The sequence below is a fragment of the Zootoca vivipara genome, chromosome 16 (genome assembly GCF_965207765.1).
Source record: "Zootoca vivipara chromosome 16, rZooViv2.hap1.1, whole genome shotgun sequence".
Lineage (NCBI taxonomy): Eukaryota > Metazoa > Chordata > Lepidosauria > Squamata > Lacertidae > Zootoca > Zootoca vivipara.
Window position 1 is genome coordinate 13,281,534 of NC_142599.1, and position 19,360 is coordinate 13,300,893.

General features: G+C 42.2%; 1 protein-coding gene across 4 annotated transcripts; it reads right to left on the reverse strand.

Annotated features, from left to right (window-relative positions):
- Positions 1–913: 913 nt before the first annotated feature.
- YPEL1 (yippee like 1) lies at positions 914–17,275 on the reverse strand. Of its 4 annotated transcripts, none has more exons than XM_035098430.3 (5): positions 16,878–17,275; positions 9,902–10,184; positions 5,041–5,084; positions 3,180–3,288; positions 914–1,925 (listed from the first exon to the last, which is right to left on the reverse strand). In XM_035098430.3, exons 2-5 carry the CDS (start codon positions 10,016–10,018, stop codon positions 1,836–1,838), a joined length of 360 nt encoding a protein of 119 aa, XP_034954321.1. In that variant the 5' UTR covers positions 10,019–10,184; positions 16,878–17,275; the 3' UTR covers positions 914–1,835. The 4 variants fall into 4 exon arrangements, with proteins under 4 accessions (XP_034954321.1, XP_088515295.1, XP_088515294.1 ...); XM_088659169.1 differs by lacking the exon at positions 16,878–17,275 and adding an exon at positions 16,621–16,644; XM_088659168.1 differs by lacking the exon at positions 16,878–17,275 and adding an exon at positions 16,460–16,615.
- Between the last annotated feature and the right edge of the window lie 2,085 nt (positions 17,276–19,360).

The window sequence follows — 19,360 nt, forward strand, 5'->3', positions numbered from 1 at the left end:
ACAAACCCTCATTCATATTAAATTAAGCACCAGAATAAAAGGTCATTCAGCAAAACAAAATTTGAATCTAGCTGTCACTAGTACAGCTCTTTGGATTTGAATGCCTAAGAGGTAACTATGTACACACACATTTAAACAGATATATTCAATATCCTTTTTTTTTTTTTTGCATCACAGTGTAACCATACTACTTCCCAGATGGTTTGCTTGGGAAATAATTCTTCAAACAGAAGAGGGAAGGGACATTTCCTCTTTAGGGAAAGATTACTCTTACGTTTAACATGAAAGATAAAGCTAAAGTGCAGTAGAGACTTGAAAGCCCATCAGACGAGGATAGCAGCAGCCAGCAGAGAGGAACAATGCAACGTTTTTCTTACGCCATGTAAAAGACATTGTACCGGTATTAGAAAGAAGCAGATTTTCCAATGTAAGGCTTTCCGTATTATTCATGCTATCAGCAGCTATGTGGTGTTAGTGTAAAATATCCTCCAATCCGTTCCTCCTCTCATAAATTTTAGAATATTAATGCAAAAATCATGCCATAAAAATTATTCAAATCTCTTGAAACAGTGTGTAGAAAAGTTCCTATCAGTGAACTTTACATACACACACACATACACACACAAACACATAGTGGAAGTGTCTGACTGAGTCACCCCACATAAAAGCAGCAGCTGGGGGAAATTACAAGCTGATGCTTATTTCACATAACTGTTTATTACAAAATGTGCTTAGGGATGATTCAGCCAGCAAATCAAACGCCCCTTAAAAAACCTATCATGAAGAAGTCAATTTGCGTTTTTTTTTACCTGCTCCCCAACTTCCAACCTCCCACAGGTAACAGCTAGAAGCTCTGGCCACTTTCACACACAAAAATAATCCTGTGTGCTTAAGGGCTGCAAGAGCAAATCACTTAATTAATATCAACCTCTTTATCCAGTGCATTAAAAAGTATGTAGCTACATGGAACCAGCCATAAAAACTTCAGTGGATGTACAAGTCCTTGTTAAAGGTACAGTACCGAGACATTTCACATGACATTAAAAATAAGAGCTGCATATAGTTGCATCCTTTGATCTTGAAGACTTTGCTAGACATTCTTTCTTAAAAGAGCAAAGTTTAACTTTCTTAGGAATGTTTTGATTTCGGTCAGACCTTATAAGTTAGTTGACCTTGTAAATTATTATTCCACCCTCCTTCTCATTTTCTTTTTAAAATAAAAGCAAGGATTTATAAACCTCAGCCAGTACAAATGACTAAACCTTTAACCAACCTGCCCGAAGATACACACAAGCTGCAGTACTTTTTTTTTTGAAAAAAAGAACTAATGGTTACTACAATATTATGTCCTTCTCACTGCAAAGAGAGCACAGAAATTGCTATGTTTGGGGTCATGGGGAAGGAACATGCCTTACATTCACTCTAGGACTGTTCACGCAGGCCTTCAACAAAATTCTGGGGCAAGTGATGGGGGGAAAGCATGCACAGAAGAAAGGAGCATTTAAAAAGCACAGGTCAAAAGAGAGCGCTAGCTATTAAAAGTAATTTGAAATTAGGGAATTATTCCTCTAGAGTTTGTAGAAAAAGTCGATCCAAAACAACTGTTCACACAGGAATACATATTCAAAAAGAGGGAAACTTACACAAAGAGAAAAAGGCAAAAGATGGCCTTTCGGGGAAAGGGGGGGGCACAAAATTACACTACTCAGTTTGGAGGTTTCAAAAACGCAGCAATTTTCTCAGCCAGCCCAACCAAAATCCTTTTTGCATTAGTCTTTATAAAGCATGTTCCACAGATTAATTGTCCAAAGAGAGAGAGAGAGAAGTGTTCCCATTTACTCCCAGCCATTGTCTTTGATCATGTGGGCAAGTTCAATGATGAATTTTCCTTCTTTGTATTTCTGACTGCTTTCAAACGCATGTTCCTAGGCAAGAAAATAAAGTATTAGATTTCGTGATCCGCCGCCTCAAATAAGAATGCTTCTTAACATATCTGTTAGGGGCAAGGCAAGAGTATTGCTCAGCTTAACTGTTGTACTTTATGCACTTCAGCATCACTGTATGAACGAAAGAGGGGTGACCTGGTTCAAACCTCAACAGTTCAATACTTTACACAGGTGAGCAATGGACTCAATTATTAGCAGAAGACTGTTGATTTAAAGCAAGAGTGGAAACCACTTTCAACCAGAAGACTAGATCAGGGGTAGGCAACCTAAGGCCTGGGGGGCGGATGCGGCTCAATCGCCTTCTCAATCCGGCCCACAGACAGTCTGGAAATCAGCATGCTTTTACATGAGTAGAATGTGTGCTTTTATTTAAAATGCATCTCTGGGTTATTTGTGGGGCATAGGAATTCGTTCATCCCACCACATTGTTTGAGGGACAGTGGACTGGCCCACAGCTGAAAAAGGTTGCTGACCCCTGGTCTAGATCAATCAGTGCCTAACCCTCCATGGGCATATTTGTCAGGTGGGCAGCTGTGCTGATTCCATATGATCAGTGGAGTGACCTGAGCAAAAGCCACAGGGCTTGTATTTGGTGCCCTATTTAAGCAGCGCCAAAGCAGGAGACTCAAAGGCTCCTGATTGCTCCTTTGCGCCACAGCTTTATTGAACCAGCTCCTGGTGTCAGGTAAATGGTAGGTGGGCATGGCCAAGCCAGAACAGCCTCACTGGAAAGCCTAAAACGGGGGGTCAACAAACTTTTTCAGCAGGGGTCCAGTCCACTGTCCCTCAGACTTTGTGGGGGGCCAGACTATATTTAGGGGAAAAAAATGAACGAATTCCTATGCCCCACAAATAACCCAATTACTACTACTACTACTACTTCTACTAGAGGAAGGCCAACTGGTGATGGAAGATTGGGTTACCTCTCTAAGATGTGGATAACTTTTACCCATGGATCTGAATTGTAGCCAGACTTGGTCAATTTATCCTCAGGCCACCAGTCTGACAAGAACACAAGGCATCAAAGAGGGACTGACAAGACCCAGAGGGTATCAATGTTGGGGTACTCACACTAGACCCACTGAAATAAACAGACATTAATAACTTTAATGAGTCTACTCCGAGTAGTACTTAGTTGGCGACAACCCAGATACTCCCACATTTGCACACAGCCTATTCCAATGACCAGACAAAACCAAGCGGTTGCATGTCCAAAAATGGGCAAATGCTTACATATTTCCATCCAAGAGTGGTTTTGCAGTTTTCACAATAAATATCTGCTACTGCATGCAAGCCTGTCAGAAGAACTCTCTCTTCTGCAGGACCACAGCCCACATTCACCCTGCAAGAGAGAGAGAGTGGGGAAAGCATAAGCCATTTTATAAGAATTTAACTTCCCCTCCCATTAATATAAAGATACAGTGATACCTCGCAAGACGAAAATAATTCGTTCTGCGGGTCGTGCCGTCTTACGAAAATTTTCGTCTTGTGGAAACAAATGGCAGATGGCAAAAAAAAAGCGGCAAAAAAAAATTCGTCTTGCGAGACGCGGCCATAGAAAGCTTTGTCTTGCGAGGCAACAAAGAATTGCTAGGCGCTTTCGTCTAGCAAGTTTTTCGTTGCGCGAGGCAATCGCCTTGCGAGGTACCACTCTATATGCAAATGCTAGATGCAAAATCTCAAGATCATTCACACCAGGATTTTTGGCAAATATTTCCAACATCACACAAGGAAGCCATTTTAAAGCCAAGATGCTTTGCTTGTTCCTCCTTACATACAGCAAGCTTTTGAACACAAACCAAATTAAACATTTGTGTGATTTCCAACCTAGTATTAATTACCAGGTAAATTGTTGTAGCCAGTGCCATTTTTCTAGAAAAAGAGGTGCCAGAGCTCATCATGAAGTTCTCCCTTGTTCTCTTAGAATGGCAATGGTGCCCACCTGAGAGGTGCTGGAGCTGAGCTCTGGTGAGCTTCATCTGGAAAAAAAAAGCCCTGGCTTTAACTATGGCTTTGTTTCTGTGTTTCTTTTAAAAGTAAAGGACCCTTGGAGAATTAAGTCCAGTCAAAGGCGACTATGGGGTTGCGGCGCTCATCTCACTTTTCGGCTGAGGGAGCCGATGTTTGTCCACAGACAGCTTTCGGGGCATGTGGCTAGCAGGACTAAACCGCTTCTGGCACAACGGAACACCGTGACGGAAACCAGAGTGCACAGAAACACCGTGTACCTTCCGGCCGCGGCAGTACCTATTTATCTACCTGCACTGGCATGCTTTTGAACTGCTAAGTTGACAGGAGCTGGGACAGAGCAACGGGAGCTCACCCCGTCGCAGGGATTAGAACTGCCAACCTTCTGATTGGGTTTAGACCAATAGCGCCACCTGCACCCCATGTTTCTTTTAGCTATGGCTAGGAAAAGGTGGTTATATGCCACCAACAGAAGTTATTACCTACATTGAAAAGGATTTTAATAGATACTCTAAAGAAGAAAAAACGTTGCACTGTAAAGTCTATAGTTAGTTAGAATTATGTTTCCGTATGGGCTGGTTCCAAACAGAACTTTTCTGGCATGCTAATTAAGAGGAACTTAGCTGTCTTATATCAAGTCAGCCCACTAGTCCACCTAGCTCAGTTTTGTTTACACTGGTTGGCAGCATCTCTCCAGGAACCTTTCTTATCTAGACTTGATCTAGACTGTGGATCTTTCGCATGCAAAGCATGCACTCTTTTACTGAGTCACAGCCGTTCAGCCCTCAGAAGCCTTCCACATGTGCCTGACTGAAGGATGTGTGGCCTTCTGCAGGCAGAGCAAAATCCTTCTCTCACTCCATTCAAAGTATTTGAAAACTACAAAATGCCAGATGCCAGGGAGCAACAACACAGAAGGGCTACTGTATTTCAGCCATGTTTATGGCTTCCAAGACGTCTGCTAGGCACTGTGGGAAGCAGACTGCTAGACTAGATGGGCCACTGGGCTGATCCCATAGGGCTCGACTTGGGTCTTTGCATAAACCATGACAAAAAGCCAATCCACTCACATGCTATTGGTGTAAAATAGTCCTCCTATTTCATAGAAAATAATAATTGCACTTACACTGAATTAAAGAGGTAGGCTCGCCCCTGGCTTCCCTGAAAGGACTGTAAAAGAAAAAGAAGACATATACATATATATAAATATTTTTTTAAAGCACTAAAACATTGTCTCAATGAAGAGGCAAATCAAAGCATTGCATCTGAACTTTGAAACTAGCACATTGTATGTCAAGTGCAAATTCAGCTGCATGTACAGTATTGTTCCAAGTAATTATTCTTCAGATCTGCCACATGGGGCTGGAAATTCATTGTCTAAGCTCTAATCTCAAAACCAAATCTTTCTCCAATTGTTTGTGCAACTACTGCTAGGTATAGTGCCTTCTTTAAGCCAACAGTGTCTGACACTGCTGCAATAGACAAAAGAAAAAGTATGGTACGGGAGTTAACGTAATGTAGTATAGCAAAGAAAGATCTGGCACAGTTCAAAACCTTAGCTATAGAAGTCTGTAGCTCCACTCTACCATTAACACACACTGTTTTAAGGCAATCCACTCTTCCTTCCCCATCAGTAATATGGGGATAGTAACAGTCTACCTTATATTATTATTGAAACCTTATTGAAATAAAACATGTGAAAAATACATGGATTTGCCTCTCAATAATTTATTGCACTCACTTTTGCCCTCCACTTTTGTTGCTTATTTAGTAAGCTAAATAAGTAAGTTTTAAATAAATTTTGCTTTTAATCAACTTGGGTCATTATTCCCTAAACTAAGCCAAAAAATGACACAGGTGTAATTGTATAGGATTACAGAAAATTAAAATTGGATAACTAGAAAAATGAGTTCACTGGGCATTCTCCATTCAGTTCTTGAATTATTAGAAAGAGTTTCAAGTTGGGTGTGTGTGTGAAACTGTCAAAGTGCACCCCCCACCCCACCAAAGGATTCTAGTGTTAGGAGAAGGGACACAATTAAAACTGGAGATTTAAAATTGACACTCAGTTATAGCTGGTGCTTTAAAAAATGAGTCTGGCGAGCCTACTCCTAGCGTCTTTGCCCCCCAATAAAATATTTGAGGGGGCCGCCCCCCCAAAAAAAGTTGGTAGGAAACCCAGCCAGATGGGCGGGGTATAAATAATATATTATTATTATTATTATTATTATTTTATTATTATTATAGGAATTGCCATTCAAATGGTGTGTGCACACCGTGTCATGTGATCGATTATGTGGGAGGAGTGCTCACCTGCCTCCCCCCATGTATTATTCAAGTTTGCACCCCTGGGTTAAGCACTGTCTGAAGCGGAGATGATGAATGGGGGAGCAGGAAACAAATTATAATCAACCCAGCAGAACAAGCAGCAGTTCTTAGGTCCCCCATCTCCCCCTTTTACTGGCTGGCTCCTTTTTTGGTTTAAAAAAACCAGATCCCCCTCACCCCAAAAAACCAACTAAAGCTAGTCTTTAATTCTTGTGCTAAGCTATCAGGCGATTAAGGAGATAATATGAATATGAGAATGTTCTTAGTGAACAAGAGCCAGAAAGAACCAACCTGAGACAAAATGGTAATATTCAGTAAAACTGTTCCTAGCAGTTATCTAGCAACCTCATACAAATGAGCTCTATGCAGAGTTGCTTATGACCTGGTGAATGTTCAGATTCAGCAAGATTGTCATTATAGAGCACGTAAAAGTTGACATAGGTCAGAAAACTGCATTTAATACAAGATGTATATTATTCCTAAATAATTGTTTTTATTTCAAACACTGCCAGTCCTTGAAACATTGTTAACTAAGTGGCAGAAAATGTTGCAGTGTGATAGATGGCAGAGACACAAAGACTCTATAGAGTTCTTGTTGCTCAAAAGTATCACATATGGAAGATTTAGAATTCCTGAAGAAATGGCTGTGTCCATTTACAGTTAAATGGCAGAACTGATAAAGGATAAAGTAACACATAAACATGAGCTAGAGCATTCAGAAAGAGATGCCACCAACCCTTAGGAACCTCCAACTACTACACAGTTGGTACGATCCATTTTTAAAATCTAAAATAATCTCCATATTAATAGTTCTCCTCAGAGCACGAGATGCGCTGGGCAGGAAAAAAAACCAGGAGGTGACAGCCCCTTTCGAAGTACATGCAAATTTATGCAAGGGGCAATGGGATTCTGCACCAGTTATTAGTTACATGCCAAAAACCACATTGTAGTCATATGGAATGCAATTGTATCAAAGCACCTTCCTATACTCCCTATATACAGTACAGTGGTACCTCGACTTACGAAGGACTCGACAACTGAATTTTTCGACTTATGAATGGGGGTAATGGCCGCGCGCTTACGAATGTCTCAACATCTGAAAGGAAACCGCGGCGGTTTTAGATAGGGTTGCTGCGACTTACGATTTTTTCCGTTTCCAATGCATTCCAATGGCGTTTTTCAACTTACGAATTTTTCAACCTACGAAAGTGCCTTCGGAACGGATTAAATTCGTAAGTTGAGGCACCACTGTACTTGAAATGAAGCTCTTGAATTCATCATCATTGCTACCTAACAGGCCAAACGGGAATACAGATCTCAAACAGGAATTTGAATACATAAAAATGGCTGTAAAATGATGTCTATTCCATAAACCAGCAAAAAATTCAGGATTAATTCATTTAGTTTTCATTACCACCCTGTCAGAAAAGATCAGAGAAAGTTACACCATATATTTTAACATTATCCTTAGCAGGGAATTATAATCTGAGCTATGTGTGCCTGAGAAAACATGTGCCAAAATACTGATGTGCAGCAAACAACAACATTGTGAGTCACAAATTTATGGCATATAGCCATAAGTTATTGTTACTTACAATACTCAGGGTTAAGAGTTTTATTAGCACCTGTTTTATTACAACTTAGTTGCTTTTCCAAGTATTGGCTCCTGTGATTCTTATTATTTAATTGTTCAAGAGTTATTAACAAGTCCCATGTCCAATATACATCAGCAGGGTAAAATGGTCTTGCAGTTGAATAAAAAAATAAGATTAAAAAATTAAAAATTACTAGCTATAGTGCCCAGAACTGTAAGTCCAGCAAACTATTCAGGCAAATAAATAGCCTGTGGGAGGGCTAGAGAGAGGGAAATGAAGTTAAGCCAGTAAGATCAGATTTGCAAGGTGCTACACCCCTTCTTTACAGAATTTGTATGCAACACAATCACAGTATCACGCATATCTGTACCATCCACTAGCCATTGGCATTTGTGTACAAAGTGTACACACAAACAAACAAACGTCAGCAGTTAGTAATATTTGTTTCAATGTCAGTGCATGAGGATGACTGAAGCTAAGCTACTAATAGTTCTCTTTGGAAGGTTACCCAATATGTTACTGCAATAGTGGGAGTTCCTAGGAAATCTGCCCTCCAATATTCATTGCTGGAAGAAACAGGAATTCCGGATGAGCACCAGTTTTGGTAGGTTGCAAGATATACTGGAAAGCAATCTTCCTCCCATCTTTTCAGCAGTGTGAGTGATTCACATATCACCACGCCATGTAGTATGCAAACCAGGGAGTGTTTGGATTTATTTTAAGGGCAACAGTGAGTCAACTAATTGCACTGTAGTGTTTGTTTTTAAAACAGGCATACCCAATCATTTACACCTTTAAATTACTGCTATGTATTCAATTTTCATCCCATCACAGTCTTGTGAACATACCTAATTAGGAAAACCAGGCATTGAAAAAATCAATAACCGTAGCGGAAACCCTCACCTCTCTCTCTGTCATCTAAAAACTATACCAATTAACCTAATTAAGTACAACGTTTAATTACCAGGCATATTTTACAGTTACATGACCCTGTCCCACCAACATATTAGTCACAGTATACTAATCTTGTAACAATTAAAGAAGATGGGTGTTAGACAAATTGTCAGTCTGAAACCATTTTAAATGTTTGGTAGATTGTTTATTATGCTTTTACCTGAGAATACAATACTATTTTTAACACACAGGAAGTACAAAATTATGTGAGGTTTCTTTACAGAATATACTTTGTTTAAAAAAATTATTTCTTTAATTTTGGTGCAAAATTGACTGGGGGTGAGGGGGAGAAACAAAAATCAGTGGAGGGAGCATCTCTCTTGTCATATTCCCTTTATTGTGTTTCTGTGTGATAAGCTTAAATCTGCAGCACAAACCAGAGCTGTAGCAACTGCTAACAAATGCATATTCTTCAGAATATATGCATGTAGATCGCAGCATATAACAATCATGAGAGACCCCATTGCTGTGAAGGAAAATCTGAATATTAGATGCTCTTCCTGAAGTCCAAATTCCTCCCCAATGCACATGAAGAGTGGATACAGAGCAGGTGAATATGAATATATGCTTGGGAGAATATGGTCTCTCATTTCAGAAACATAGAAACTCCCAAATCTTTGCATAGGAGTTGGGAAAACTGCCTGGGGAGAGGTTTCTTCATATATTCAGATCTCAAAGAAGAGCCTTGATTCACAGTTGTTACCAAAAGTCCTTCAAAAGAATGTATTAAGAACACATTAACATTTGAACATAGTGTAAGTTACACAGCGATTCTCTTTGGAAGAATCATGCTACCAAACTAAAACAAGCAGGTTAGTCACATTACCTCGTGACCACAACCCTGATCAATGTGCTTCACATTAAGAGCACTTCTTTTAAAATATCAATTACACATCATTCCTGCCTGAGAAGAGACCAAACACCCCTCAAGAAGTAGCGCCTGAACACAAACAGAATGTAATCAGGAAATACATTATGTAATTTTTTACGCGGTGTATTTCTGATAGACCCTGAAACACATAGCTTTGGGTGTATCTTTTTGTCTCATTATGGTAGTTACAAACAGGCACCATATCATGCATTCATGAGGTCTAGAGACAGGCCACTTGCCTTGGAAATTAGTTCATCATGATTGGCTAGATGGGCTCTGCAGTGGATACAACTGTAGGTCCGATGACAGTTTGGTAGGTAAGCCTGGAACGTTTTGGATTTTGTCATTTTTACCATTTCTGTTGCCAGTTCTTCACTCTGATCAGGGCTGGCACTTGAAGAATTACAACTTTGCTGAACTTGCTGACAAAAGAAACACTGGAAAATGCAAGCAAAAGCCGTTGTTGTTCTGGAGTGTGTGTGGCAGCTTCCACACAAACGCCACAGAAGAAACAATCAAAACCTGCAACAGAAGAAAGAATAAGGTTACCAGATGTCCCCATTTCCCGGGGACAGTCCCTGGATTTACAAACCAGTCCCCATACAAAATCCATTGAAGTTGAAAAGTGTCCCCGGATTCATTGAAAAAAAATCTGGTAACCTTAAGAAAGAGGCATATAAGCCACTTCAAGTCTTTTTATAGTACTTATTTCTAATTAAACATTTAACTTCTCCATTTTATCATTAGTTTAAGTTTAAAATGAAATGGGTACCTTAAGTTACATGCAGTGTTGCTCCCTGTTAAAGTATCATGCCTGCATGTATATGCCACAGAGTCCTACATGGGAGAGGAGAGGAAACGGTAGGGTAGGGGGGCCCTATTTGTGCACTGTAATACTGAGGTGCACCCAACCTCCCATCCAAAAGAGAGATGGGGAACATTGCAACAGAGGGCAGTATGCAAACACAAGTATTGGAAACTCAAGGGAGGTAAAACAGCTAGATGAACAAAAGGCAAGCATAACTAACATTCCACTCAGCCAACACAAAATAGTTGCTGGGTAGGCCAACTATGAAACTTTTTGCCCATAGGTTCCCCACAAAATAAGTGCATTCTGAAGTCTGCTTGTTCAAATCAAACGGTTAACCACCGGCTATCAGGTTTGGATGAAAGAAGCAGCTTGCAGCCACACTGGAGAAGGAGGGGAAAGACAGGGAGCATATTGAGTCCAAGGCTCACCTTGGCTCATTTCCATCACAATAAGCCATGGTGTATAAGGACGTTTAAACACAGCCAAAGCCCAAATAAATACTGAAATATGTGGATTCAAAAACTTCATAGAGTAGCCTCTTCAAACAGCTTTCTATAAGAAATAGGTAAAGGGGCCCCTGACCATCAGGTCCAGTCGTGTCTGACTCTGGGGTTGCGGCGCTCATCTCGCTCTATAGGCCGAGGGAGCCAGTGTTTGTCCGCAGACAGATTCTGGGTTATGTGGCCAGCATGACAAAGCTGCTTCTGGCAAACCAGAGCAGCGCACGGAAACGCCGTTTACCTTCCCGCCGGAGTAGTCCCTATTTATCTACTTGCACTTTGATGTGCTTTCGAACTGCTAGGTGGGCAGGAGCTGGGACCAAGCAACGGGAGCTCACCCCGTTGCAGGGATTCGAACCGCCGACCTTCTGATCAGCAAGCCCTAGACTCTGTGGTTTAACTCACAGCGCCACCTGGGTCCTTTTTTATAAGAAATACTGCTGTTCAAAAGGAAGATGATTTCCAGAAACTTGGCAGATGTTATCACTCCATGGATGCCAGACACTCATAAACCTCTGTTCATTATCAGCCAGCTGAAGCAAGAGATACATTCTCTTCAGATCCTCGAGCTTCAAGGTGGTCTCATTTGATTCTAACATGTAATAATGAACTTAGGGTCTGGAGACCACAGACATCTAGTACCAATGCTGTATCCCATAATAAATCAACCTGAGTGCAAGGAAGTGCAATAACCCTAACCCTATCCTCCCTCTGCTGATTAGTCCTTTCCCCAAGTTCTTGAGGAGATGCAGAGAACATGGAGGAATATGATTCCCTTTGCACTTGCTTTGTGGAGTTTTGCATTCTGCAAAAATCCTGTGAGAAATGAAACACGAATAGACCCCTCCCATACTCTTTGGCATGCACAGGTAACTTCTTGGGGGTGGAGGTCTTGTTTCATCTTTTACAGATCTTCAGAAAAAGCAATGGGACCCTCTCAGTGCTTCCCCACAGTCTCTGGAAGCATTTATAAAGCACTGGAATCAAGGGTTGGGTCTTTCTGTATTTTTGACTGGGCTGTTGCGTAAGATTAAACCATCTGTCAAATCTTCAAGACAAAGTTTTTTTCCTCCCAAACTCCACCGCCACAGGCACAGGCAGAAGATATAGCGATAGGAGGGCTCAAGGGTAATAACTGCCTAATAAGTTAAGCCAAAGATTTCTGAACCCTTGATTAAGTACTATTCATATACCTATCCCTGATATCTGCAATCTGCCATTGAGGTACATCTAAGAGTGCCTGGCAGTGACAGATTGTGCATTTAGTGTGGTGGCACCCGGTTTATGGGTAGTCTACCTAATAAAATCAAGCTGGCACCAACTATAATGCGTTTTAGGCACCATTACTTAATTATTTCAGGGAGCATTCTTATGAAAATGATTAACTTGTTTTTCAGAACCTTCATGTTAGGTGACCCATTCTGTGCTTCTGTTTGTTTGTTTGTTTTTAATGTAGTTTGTTTCTATTTTATTTGTTATGTTGTTTTGGTTTTAAACTGACTCATATTGTACACTGCATAGATATCGGTTTTGTGGTATATAAAGGAACAAACAAACAAACAAACAAACAGTAGTTTCTTTGAAACAGACCTACATGAATTGCCATACCTACTGCAACCAAAACAGCACCATCCACACACTACAGGTGTGGGCGAATCCTGAGGTTTACAGAAGTACCAAAGAGAGAGAGATGAAAATAGAGCTCAAATTTACTGAACTATGAAAAGATTTCCCTTTTAAAAGTGTAAGCAAAACTGATTGAGATTGTAACGACAACCAAGTCCCCCCCATTCCATTTCCCCAAACTAAAGGAGTTTTAAAAGCCATCAAAATGTTTGTCTCCTAAAATGCTAACTATACAGATGGTTGGACAGTGTTCTCGAAGCTATGAACATGAGTTTGACCAAACTGCGGGAGGCAGTGGAAGACAGGAGTGCCTGGCGTGCTATGGTCCATGGGGTCACAAAGAGTCGGACACGACTAAACGACAAAACATACAGAAGGGCATGCTGTACAAATCTGATATTCTCTGCCAAGCCCCATGTGAAAACAGGTTCAAGCATTGGAACATATGTTTTTTCATGTTTTTTTTCAAAACATATGTTTTTTTCAAAACATGTTTTTTCAAACATTCATTCTAGACGCAATCAACACAATTTTCATTTTCATCATGCCCTTGCTACTCCCACTTGAACATGCTACCTGTTTTATTAGATGGATAAATAAGTGTTATTTTCATGTGGTATTCATACACTGAATGCATACAATGTTAGCTCTTCTGTCTAGCAGCATGATGTCATTTAAAGGAAAGCGTAATCTTAGTAGGCAAGCAGCAGCCAATCTTAAGCATAGTGGGCTGTCCTAATTCTGCACCCGGATGTATAAACAAATATTTAAGCATGTTAGCTGCAACAGAACATTATCAGCATACAACAGATCTACAGAAAATTAAGATATTCTCAAACCATAAAATGGCTTTTATCAGGAACACAAGCAACAGGTCATCTGATTCTAACATACAGCATGTCCCACTGCTATTTCACACATTATACTTATAGAGGTTTTGTACTATAACAAGCCTTAATTTCATTCATGTTTTTACCAAGCTACTAAAAGGGCTTCTATTAAATATGAACTACAAAAATCGTGGTTATAACATTATCCTTACTTATGAGAGTACACTGCAATAAGCAGATAAGTATTTATTTCTGAAGAAACACGCACAGTTGATTTTTGCTAGGTTTAAAACCCCTAAGATTTGTTATATAAGACACATAAAATGTGGCTGGATAATTGTTCATTTAACTGAAGAGAAGTTGTTTCCCACCCCCTCTAAACAGTAAGTAAGAACTCAGAAAGATCAATTTTGTTTTCCTGTCCTGGACTTTCCCATGAAGTCTGTGAACGCTAAAGAACCTTTTTGATCCACCAGCAATCCAGACTGCATCAAATGTATATATAGAAATAGATGTTGCTGCATTGTAGACAGTGCTAAAGTGACTTCTGTGAAAACACATTTCCATAAGACCATTTAATAGACCTCACCCTTACTAATCTTCAAACAATGCTAAAATAAAGAGAAACAAAAGACTTGTGCAGATTTGATCTTTACTTTCATGGGCTGTTGTTAGTGGAGTTTTCTAATCGAAAACTCACTACCACACACAGACCACAAAGCTAAACATCACTGCCTGCTCTGATTTTAACCAAAACATCCCCTCCCACCCTTTCTTTTGCCTGTTCTTCCTCTGAAGTGTAGAAACAATGGGTTCGGAGCCTTGAGGAAAAGGCAACTTTTCATCGAGAAAGGCAAGGGCATTGCAAGAAGCAACGTTCTAAAAATAAACATGCACCTCCAGTCTGTTTTGGACAATACAGCACCGGGGGGGGGGGGGGGAGGAGATGAAAGGACGTGCAGCAGCAAAGTCCCAGCCAGCCTACCCACAACAGCAGCAGCCAGCCCGCGCCCGGTGGATCAAAACAAAAGGCCAACGGCTGCTGCAAACGGCTCACTTTCTGGCACTGTTTACAAACAGTGTCTGAGCGCCCCCGGCGGGGTCGACCTAGAGCGAAGTGAACCACGCTGGCTTCGACTTGCCCCGGGTGGGGGGTGTCCAGTTCTGGCAAAAGGTCGGGGAAGAAAGGTGTTTTTCCAGCTTCATTTCCTTGTCCAGCCGCAGGGCGATCAGCTCGAGCCAGAATTCCAATTCCACTCTGCCCCAAATTCCAACCACCACGAAACCGAAAGGGGAGGGGGAGAAAGGGCAAGTTCTCTTTTCTGCGGTTAAATCAATGAAAGCGAAAGATCTGGCGAGGAAAAAGCCTCGAGGGCTGACGGAAAAGAGCAAGCCAGCATGCAGTCACAAACAAAGCAAAGCAAAACAGATCCGGTTCTGCAGCTGAAGCTGAACGAAAATCCCCTTACCTCTGGGGCTTACTTGATCGAGCCATTGAATAGCAGCCTAGCAGGCTCCAAAACAACAAGAAACTGCAGAAGGGGCGGCACGTATAGACGACCCCCCCAGCTGCTCAGCACGATCGTCATCGGAAAATGTGCGAATCCGAGCAGCAAACAAAACGCCCCCCCCCCGCACCTCAGCTCCAAACCGACAAAGAGCTTGCGGAGGCAGAGTGACACAAAACCGACCCAGAGATGTTTACTGTTCTACTGCCCCAGATAACAGGCTCAAGGACCGCCTGCATCTTGCAGGGAATTTCTGCGACGCTATGATCAGGGGTAAACATACCGCCCTTGTGGTGCGCAGCCCTGAAAGATGGAGTGCGGAGCGTGAGAAGGAAATTAAATCACCGACGCATACAGAAGATTACAACTGAATTGGCTAGGATAAGCTCTTGTCCCCCTCTCGGTAACACGCTAATTAAAAATAACAACACTCATCTTGCAACACAATTTCTTTCTAAACCTTTAAGCAAACAAAAAACCCTCATGGAGGCTATTGTGTCCCCTATTACCTCCACAGGCTGCAAAAGCCAAATCCCCCTGCACTCCTTTCTCAGACTGCTCAAACAAGGGAGGAGAAAGAGGGAAGCCTTCTGTGTATATGCGAACTGATGCTTAAATATGAATCAGAAAAAAACTCTAGAACATACAAAGCATTAAGTTGCATGCTATTGGGTTTCTGAGCCTGTGCAGAGTACATTCCAATACACATTCACCTATAGTAATTCTATTAAGAAACTGGACTTCCATTTGAGACAAACAGGTAACAGGAGTCCCTGGCTAGCAGCTCTGATCAGACCTTTCTCAAGGATGCACAATTCTTTTCCTTCTACAGCAAATAGAAAAACAACTATTCTTTTCCTCCATGTGTTGGAGGTTTCTTTTATTTCGTTCAGGATTTATTCATCTTTTAACGGTGAACCTTGGAAGAGACAAAAAAATCCAAGTAAACAAATCTTTCTCCTCAGGCCAAACAGACCACATTACTTAAGGTTGTCATCTCAAGGGGCTCAGATGATGTTGAAATTGCTGTAAGTTGCCTCTGCCAAGAGGATGCAATAGAATATAAACTTGCAGTTATTAGCAAAATAATAAGTATTAGTCAAGGCTATCACTATCCCAGAGTATTTTTTTAAAATATTTTTCTGAATTACTTTTATAACACTTTTGTTTGTCAGCTTCTCATTATCTGAATGCATTTTGCTTCCCTGTCCTTTTGTATTACTGTTGCTGTCTTCCTAGGCTGCAATCCTACATATCTACACCTTGGGAATAAGTCCCACTGAACTTGAGTGTGGATTACTTCTGAGTACATATGCAGTAGAATTGTAGCTGTTCATATTTTAGAAATCCTCTTTTTTTCCCCAAGCAGCCTTGGCAGGTTTACCTAGAGGCAGGATACCATCACCCAAACAACAAACATCATTTTGGGAAGTTGCTATAAGCCCCTCTGAACCTCCAGGGAATATGAAAATATAGTCAATAAAGTAGTTGACTGGACACACACAAAATATAAATACCCTACCTCCTGCCAACAGAGGCAGTCATACAAATAAAGGGATCGTCATCAGCCCCAAAGTTCATCCCCCCAATCACAAATGTTGTGGAGGAGAAAAGGACAAGTCCACCCCAATTATAAACTGATCCTGCCCCCCCATCAATGACAACCCTTCCAGGAAGGACTACCTGAACTCCTCACAATCCTCAGGTGTGTGGTTTTTATTTGGGAGGGGGAGGAATGAAAGAGAAGGGGGAGGGAGACAAGACACTGAAATGTGTGAGGAGCGTACCCCCCACCCTATCGAGATGTGCCTCCCCGCCAAACACCAACTCACACACACACACACACAGTCCAGTTCCCCTTTCTTCTTTCTTCCCTCGTCCCAGACGGGGGAAAAAAGGCAGGTGAGCACCAAGCGGCCGAGGAGGTAGAGAGTGTCTACCTGCTATGGGGGGGGGAGGGTCGCGCCGCCACCGCCGCCTGCTCAACGAGCGCCGACCATGACCCAACGCGAGGCGGGCAGCGGGGTGGGCGGGCTTGGGTGTCCTGTGAGGGAGGTCATAGAAAGCGCCAACCGCCACCGCCGCTGCTGCTCCCGAGCCGGTCCCCCCCGCTCTTCTCAGGGCCGAGAAGCGACCGAGAAGTCATCCTGGTCGTCCTTCGGTCGTCGGTGTAGTCGTGGTTGCTGTTGCCGCCGCCGCCGTTGCTCTTTCCTCCTTCACGACCCCCACACGCACGTTTGACGCCGCCCCGCCCCCTCGCCGGCCTTTTGTTTTGCTTGGACTCTCTTGCTTTTTCTCCCCTCTCTCTCCGCCCCCTCTGCTCGCGCGCACTTCAGCCGAAGGCGCACGCGCGCTGTCGTTAATTTATTAGCAGCTGGGGTGGGGGGAGGGAACTCTCGCGTTTTGGCTCCGCCCCCCTTGAGCGCCCGCGCGCGCTTCAACGCGAAAGACTCGTGATTTGCCTTGCGCTCTCCGCCCCGCCTCTCTAACTCCGCCCACACTTGGTGCGCGCTATTCATGTCCTGAGCCGCCGTTAAGAACGTGGACTCGTGGTTTTTAAACCCCCTCCGCTTCGCACACGCTCTTTTGGGCTGTTGTGGTTTTTTAAAAAAACAACAACAACAACTCCGCCCCCTTTTAGCGCTCTCTGTCCCTCGCGCACGGACTTTCAAGGCGAGGCGCAGGCGCGCAGCTAAGGCGCGAGGCTTGCGCGCTGCCGTTAACAAGCGCTGTGGGCGGGGGGAGGGGCAGTACAGCGACGTTTGGCCCGCGCGCGGACTTTTGAGGCAAGGCGCATGCGCTTCTGGGAAAGGCGGGAGTTTGTAGCCGTTAAATGAATAAATAAATAAATAAATAAATAAATATTGTATAAATGATAGACGTGGAATGTTGCCGCTGCGGCCGCACGTTGTCAATCACGAGTCATATACTCCCCACCCCCTTTCTTAAAAACAACAACGTTGCAGTTGCTGCAAAGGGCGACGTGTGGGGAATGCAATAATGATGCAGAATACATAGATTTTTGTGTGGTTTTTATCTTGTATTTTTATGTTATGTGAACTGCCCTGAGCTCTACCGAGGGCGGTATACAAATTTAAATAAATAAATAAATAATAGGGGTAAAGTGGTTTTTTAATGACATCACTTGTTAATTACCGGTAGCTGATGAGCTATTTATTGATACCAGCTAACATTAAAATGCCCCATGAAGGTTGCATATTATAATACAGCTCTTTACAGCCCTTTAAAAAGCAGCATCTTGAAAAAAATATTGGGGGGAGGGCAGGTAAACCTTGCCCCACATAATCACAAGATGTGGTGCATGCACACAGTTTGAAAGGCAATGCCCATTAACCTTTTTTTGGGGAGGGGCGGTCCCATCAAATATTTTATTGGGAGGTTGACCCTAGGAGTTGGCTCCTATGCTGGCAACTATTTGCGCAGATAATCTTAAGGATAACAATTCATGCTTTCTATGAAGTCCACAAACGCTAATGCTTTATGGTGCCGCTCAACTTTGGGTTGTTACAGAAACAAAGAAAGTTGACTGTGTGGATTCCCAACACGTTTAGATAATTTCTCTTTACTTTTATTAAAGATTTATCATAACAAGATAACAGCCAGTATTTTCTCTTTTTCTAGGCATAGCTGCCAAGTTATCCCTTTTTTACAGGGATTTTCCCTTATGCTGAATAGGCTTCCTCGCGAGAAAAGTGAAAACTTGGCAGCTATGTTTCTAGGAAATATGTGGAGACAAATTCCAGAGGAGTATTTTGTATAGTTTTTGCTTGCCACAGCCCTTGTGAAGAGTCACTGTGATTATTTTGTAAACTTCTCAGGCTCAAATTGAATTGTCAATTTTTGTACTTTTTTGCTGTAGTATATAATATAGAGGGAGAGATATTGAGTGTTTTGGTTGTGTTTTTATATATCAATCTGATACATAAATTAATCACAAGGTTCAGTGCTTTCACTTGTGGATTTTTATCACACTACTGTTGTAAAAATTTGCGGAGCTACACGGTCCTAGGAATAAGTGGATCCTTGACCCAGGTAGAGTCCAGGTATCCTGGCAGGCAGACGAATTTAAGCGTCTCCTGCCCACCAAATAACAGAGACCAAACCAGGACTTACGAAGCAAGGCACTTTTATTTTCGCTGTTGCAACAGGGTCCTTCCTCTCACGCAGGAGAACAAGGAAGGAACCCCAAACAAAGGTGTCCTGCCCTTAAAAAGAAATTTGAAATTGGTTTCAGCCCACCCCCCAGAAGCATCATCCATATGTCACAGAAGGGGTGTAGCCCAAGACCCCCCTCCCTAGATTCATCATAGGTACATCATGAAAGGGGAGGTCTGGTGGCAGTAATCTGAGCATCCTGGACCCTGTCCCCTGCCCCCAAAACCTAATCAACAAAAAAGAGAGA